Genomic DNA, 6,000 nt, shown 5'->3' on the forward strand with positions numbered 1-6,000 from the left:
AAAGGAGATTGTTTAAGTGATAGGTGTTTAGTGAAAGAAAAAAATAGTTGATAAACCACTAAATCTTTGCTGAAGAAATTCAATTAATAATAATAATATTTAATATAAACAAAAATCTATTAAATTAAGTTTTTCTATAAAATATATATATATATATTATTTAAATTATATTTTAAATATATAAATAAATAATTATTTTTCATTTTAATTAAAAAACTCAATGATTAGAAGTAAAACTAATTTCTAAATCTGACCAAAAAAAACAAGATACCAAATATTCCAAACACATCCCACCCCTTGAAAGGTTGAAAGCATTAGTATAGGAGAACACTGCACCGCCTCAACCGACTAATTATTGACTTCTAAAACTTTATTGTCCACATACACATGTACTGTCATATATACCAAACGGATTATCCATTCGCTGTATGCATCCAGTAACTTGTGAACTTTTTTACTCCGCTTTTCTGAATTATAAGACTTTGGGATAGTACAAGAAACTTCAAAACGTTGGAAATATCTACCTGTTAAAAATAATGAATCTTTTAAAACATATTTGTAGATATATTAAAATATATGAAATCTCCTTACGACAATATATGGAAAGTGTATTGGTCGTTGACGAATTTTTTTTGATGTGATTTGTCTCCTCGAAGGAGAATGGATTTGGAGGTGAAATATAATACTTGTGTGGGTAAATCACTCATAGGAATTCTCCATTCACGAAGGGTTTTATTTCTCATTACAATATTCTTTATGGATATGGAATTATATAATATCCTAATTATTCATTTTCATTCGTATTTTTAGTCATTGTTTCATAGTCATAGCATTCCTGCCAATTATGTCTTGTGTAGCATTTTTTTATTATAATAAATTATAAATTATATTTATACATTTTAATTATATTAAATTCATAAAATGAATTATAAAAAATAATACTTAAATGTTTAATTTTTTATTACGTTATTGTATTTAAATTTTTAATATAAATAGTTGTAAAAAATAATAAACAATATAAAAAATTAAAAATTATGATAATGGGTTAATTACATTATCAACATTATAGAAATATAAATTCAAATTTGAATGTCTTTGAAGTTTGTCCATTTGGAACACTAAATGACACCCTGGAAAAGATGAGAGGGTGGAGCTCCGAAACCCTCCGTTAACAGTGCCTGACACGAGCTAGGGTTTGATTACAGCAAGCATATGCTGAACCTTCCTTTCTACTTCGAACAACTCCGTCACCACCTTGCTGTCGTACCCCTCTGACGTCGTTTTCACTCGCCCCCGTTTCACGTTCGCTGACTTGCGTTTTATTCTCCCTATGATTCTGCCCCTCACCATTCTTCTATCTGCAGTTGGTTACCTCAACAACGACAATTTAACAATCTCGGTGGCAGCTGGCGCGTAGCACTTGGAACAATTATGGAAATGGATATGGTAGATTATTCTGAAGACCCATTCCCGGATGTCTCCATCTAGACATCTCCCCATTTGAATACAGATTTATTGTTCCGCTTTAGCAGCGATCTGTCAGAGGTTATCACCACTTTGCCCTTGATCTCGGAGCCCTCATGTTCGGTTATTACTCTACTAGATGTCCCCCCCTCTTGGCCGGTTTCCACTACCCCTCTCCCTTCGTCGTCCTCCCTATAATTTGTGGCTTGTTGCATAGGACTTGACCTCACCGCAAGCTCCTCAGGTTGCCCACCATTCCCTTTGTCTGCCGAATCTCATTTCCTTTCACCTACTCCCCTCGTTGTTCCCTCAAAGTACCCCTCTCACAGCACCGTTATCATTTTCCCTCTCCTACAACTTCACATGCATACCACCTTTCTTGGATGCTTACCCTTCTAGGCCTAGTCTGAACCCTACAAACCCTCATTTGAACTCTCACCCCAGCAGCTTTCAAGAGGATACCACCAACGTGGGCCACAGGCTGGGCGAAAAGTAGAAGTGCGTCAAAGCCAAGACACAAGATGTAATTATCTGACTGGGCGAAGACATACAGTGGGGTGAAACCATGGATACTGCATATCAAGTCTTGGTGGGTAGGGTTCGTGGGAGGAGCTACACTACGACATGGCTAAAGCAATGGATAACTGAAGTCTGGGGACAACATTTGCCTGAGCTAGCCTTCGTTCAAAGCTTTTTCCAAGGATGGTTTGCACTGGTATTTGTCAAAGCTAAGCATACAAATTGGGTTTTGTCCTCTTTCTGGCACATTGAACAAGCCCCCGTGCTTCTGCGACGATGGAACCCTCTTTTCGACCCTGAGAGGGAGAAATTAGGTGCTGGGCCACTATGGGTTCAACTTCCAGGCCTGCCTCTTCATTTTTGGTCTGAGGACATTTTCAGGCGCATCGGAAACAACCTGGGCACATATCTGGAATATGATAAATCATACATCACCACAGGCATCATGGCATACGCGAGGATACTGGTCCATCTAGACACCAAGGAAGGGTTGCAGGAACATATCACACTGCAATGAAGAAATTTCTCAAGGACGCAAATCCTTGATTATGAGGGGGTCCCTTTTAGGTGCAGGATATGCCATAAGGTGGATCACTTATTCAGGGACTATCCCATGAATGGAAAAGAAAGAGCAGAGGAAAGGGGAAGGACAATCCCTACAAAGGATACATAGGCGCCTACGAACCACACCTCCCTTGAAGTGTCAGTGACCCACACCTCCCCTGAAGCAGCAAAGACAACATCTGCTAAGGAGATTCCAAATAAGTGTGGCAAAGCACCATATCGGCCTCCCTCTCCTCCTCTGACTAGGGCAAGGGCGTCTGTGGAAGCTGTGCTATATTCGGGTATGTCCTTTTCTAACCCCTGCTCTATTCATCTCCCTAATTCATCTTGTAGCATAACATCATCTACAGTGAATCATCAAGTCTCTACTTTCATGCCCTCACCCACCATTACATTGACATGCTCTTTGCAACCCCCCCCATCCCATTTTCTCTTGCACCCCCCCATCCTTCCCAAAGGAGACCCCATCTACTACATCCTCAGACTCTGATCAAGGGTCTCTATCCCATAGATACACGCTTCGATCCCTATCTCGATCTCAGCCTCCCGACCGCATTAGCAATGGATTTGTATCTCCTCCCATCCCCCCGAAGCCACCAAGAGGCAGACCTTCCTCCCTATCCAAATCCAAGATGCAGGTAGGGGAGGAGATTGTCTCGGGTTGAAAACTTGCTATTGACTAGGTTCTTAGAGCACATAACTCATTGGATTCATCTCCCCTATGAAGCTGCTATCCTTTAATTGTCGAGGGTTAGCTAGCCCGAAGAAAAAACTAGCTTTCTGCAGACTTCTTAGGACTGAACTGGTCGATGTCATATTTCTTTAAGAAACCCTAGGTCTTGCAGAAGTAATCTCACACCTGCTAGAATCCATGCTTCCTAGTTGGTCATTTCAAGCCCTTGATGTCAATGGCCGCTCGGGAGGCATTGCTATGGGTTTCAACTCTCGAACTATCAAATTATGTAACATTTGGGGAGGCAATGGACACATCAGGGTGAACATCTTCTCATCTGAACTGGGCACTGAATTAAGAATTATCAATGTATATGGGCCATGTCAATCTTGTGGAGAATTCTAGGAACAATTACTGAACTCCAATCTTCTGCAAAAGGAAAACATAATCCTTGGAGGAGACTTAAACTTCTCTATTGGATTCTCGGAGTCATGGGGACATCATGCCCAAATTGACCCCCTATCTGCTTTCTTTGAGAACATACTAGAGAGTCACAGTCTTATTGATATTCCATCTGCAAAAATTCAACCTACTTGGAGGAACAAAAGAATTGGAGAGGATAGCCTCACTAGAAGGCTAGATCACTTTCTCATCAAGGAGCGATTGTTGGGTATGGGCTATAACTACAAGCAGTGGGTTGGATCAGGGTGTATATCAAACCATTTGCTGATATACCTTGAAATAAGAGGAGGACTGAACAAACATAAAGCCCCTTTCAAATTAAACTTTACTTGGTTGAAGGATCCATAGAATGGTAACTGAATATTTGAAGACACGCCCTCCTGCTACTGGTGGGAATATAGATGAAGGCTTTACACACAATCTAAAGGAGCTGAAGGGATTATCTAAAATATGGGCACAAAACAAGAGAGAACATGATGATCAAACCCTATGGGACACTGAAGCAGAGATTGTTGCCTTAGAAGATGAGCAGGGGGGGGGGGGGGGGGTTTCACCTCTAATGAAAAGAAGGAAAAGCTCACTTCCTTAATAAAAAAGAGAAGTAAAATTCTAAAGGATTAGGAAGAAACCTAGAGGCTGAGAAGTAGAGCTATATGGTTGCTTGAGGGAGATGATAACATAAAATTATTTCACAAATATGGAAATTCTTGAAAAGCTATCAACTCCATTTGGCAACTGACAGATGAGCAGGGGAATAATGTGAACACCTTCCAGCAATTAGCTTCCCTGGCCACATCCCACTTCAAGCAGATCTACAAGGCACCTCCCAATGTCACTCTTGCTAAAGTCATCTGAGTGGCACAATTATTTCCTCGATTTGTGGACCAAGAGACCGCCATGGATCTTAATAGGGAGGTCACAATGGGGGAACTCGAGGCTACCTTGAAATGGTTCAAGAGAGATAAGAGCCTAGGACTAGATGGCTGGTCGGTTGAGTTCTACATAGCTTTTTTCGACATCTTCGGAGAAGATCTACTTAAGGTCATTGAAGACTGTCGGATCACTAGAAATATGTATGAGGCATACAATACCACCTTCATCACCCTCATCCCCAAATCAGACAATGCCATCTCCTTTGATGACTTCCACCCCATCTCCCTTTGCAACTGCATCTACAAAATCATTTCCAAAATCATAGCCGATCGCCTCCATCCCATTCTATCCTCCCACATATCTTCTAAACAATTTGCCTTCCTCCAATATCGACAGATACATGAAGCTGTTGGAACAACACAAGAAGTGATGCACTCTATTTAGATGAAGAAGCTGAAAGGTATGATCCTAAAGGTAGATCTCTCAAAAGCCTTTGATCGAGCAAGTTGGTTATACATCAGAATGATCCTAACACATTTAGGTTTTCCTTATGAATATATAAAATGGATCATGTGTTGTATAACAAATATATCTTTCAGTTTCCTAGTCAATGGAGCGGGAACTCCCTTCCTTCACTCTAAAAGAGGTCTCAGGCAGGGTTGTCCACTGTCCCCATTGTTATTTCTACTTATCATGGAAGGCCTCAACAGACTTATTAAAGATGATCATAGCAGGGGAAGACTCAAGGGAATCAGGTTCACAAACAGATGCATCCTAACTCATTTACTATTTGTGGATGATGTGTTGATTTTCCTCAATGGTGGTATTGGGGATATGACTATTTTACAGAACACCATAACTTTATTTCAAACTGCTACAGGTATGGTCATCAACAACACTAAATCCACCATTACATCCATTGGATGCACCCCTCATGAGATTTAGTATGCACTCCATAGATTCCCTTTCACCCTTTTACATATGGAGGATGGCCTTAGATACCTGGGGTACAGATTGAAACCCCATGGTTACAAGATAGCAGACGAGACATGGTTAATCTCCAAGATAGAAAGAAGGCTCAACATTTGATATCATAACTACCTCTCTAGAGTAGGGAGACTTGTAATCATCAAAGTTGTTCTTGAAGCCACCCCGGTATATTGGATGTCACTGCATGGATTCCCAGAGGTATCCTCTCCAGAATACAAAAATTCTGTTGCAGGTTCCTTTAGAAAGGCAATCATTCAGGGAGAATATTTGCCTAGGCCAAATGGGAGTCTCTTACTCTCCCAAAGAAATGGGGAGGCTGGGGAATAAGAAGGTTGGAGGACTTTTCATCTGCACTAAAGGCCAAGTTAGGCTGGAAATTAATCACTACAAATAGCCTATGGACTAAGGTGGATTATACAAAATACATAGCCCCTCTTAACCTGATGGACTGGCTC

The 6,000-nt window shown here is 40.7% G+C and overlaps 1 protein-coding gene across 1 annotated transcript; it reads left to right on the top strand.

The window, feature by feature from the left end:
• Positions 1-2,029: 2,029 nt before the first annotated feature.
• LOC149188417 (uncharacterized) lies at positions 2,030-2,500 on the top strand. The gene has a single exon (XM_089409945.1). It carries the CDS (start codon positions 2,030-2,032, stop codon positions 2,498-2,500), a length of 471 nt encoding a protein of 156 aa, XP_089266071.1.
• Positions 2,501-6,000: the final 3,500 nt, after the last annotated feature.

The sequence above is a fragment of the Pinus tabuliformis genome, chromosome 3_1 (assembly GCF_031772625.1).
Source record: "Pinus tabuliformis cultivar Carrire ecotype Pingquan chromosome 3_1, CPIR1, whole genome shotgun sequence".
NCBI classification, from domain to species: Eukaryota; Viridiplantae; Streptophyta; class Pinopsida; order Pinales; family Pinaceae; genus Pinus; species Pinus tabuliformis.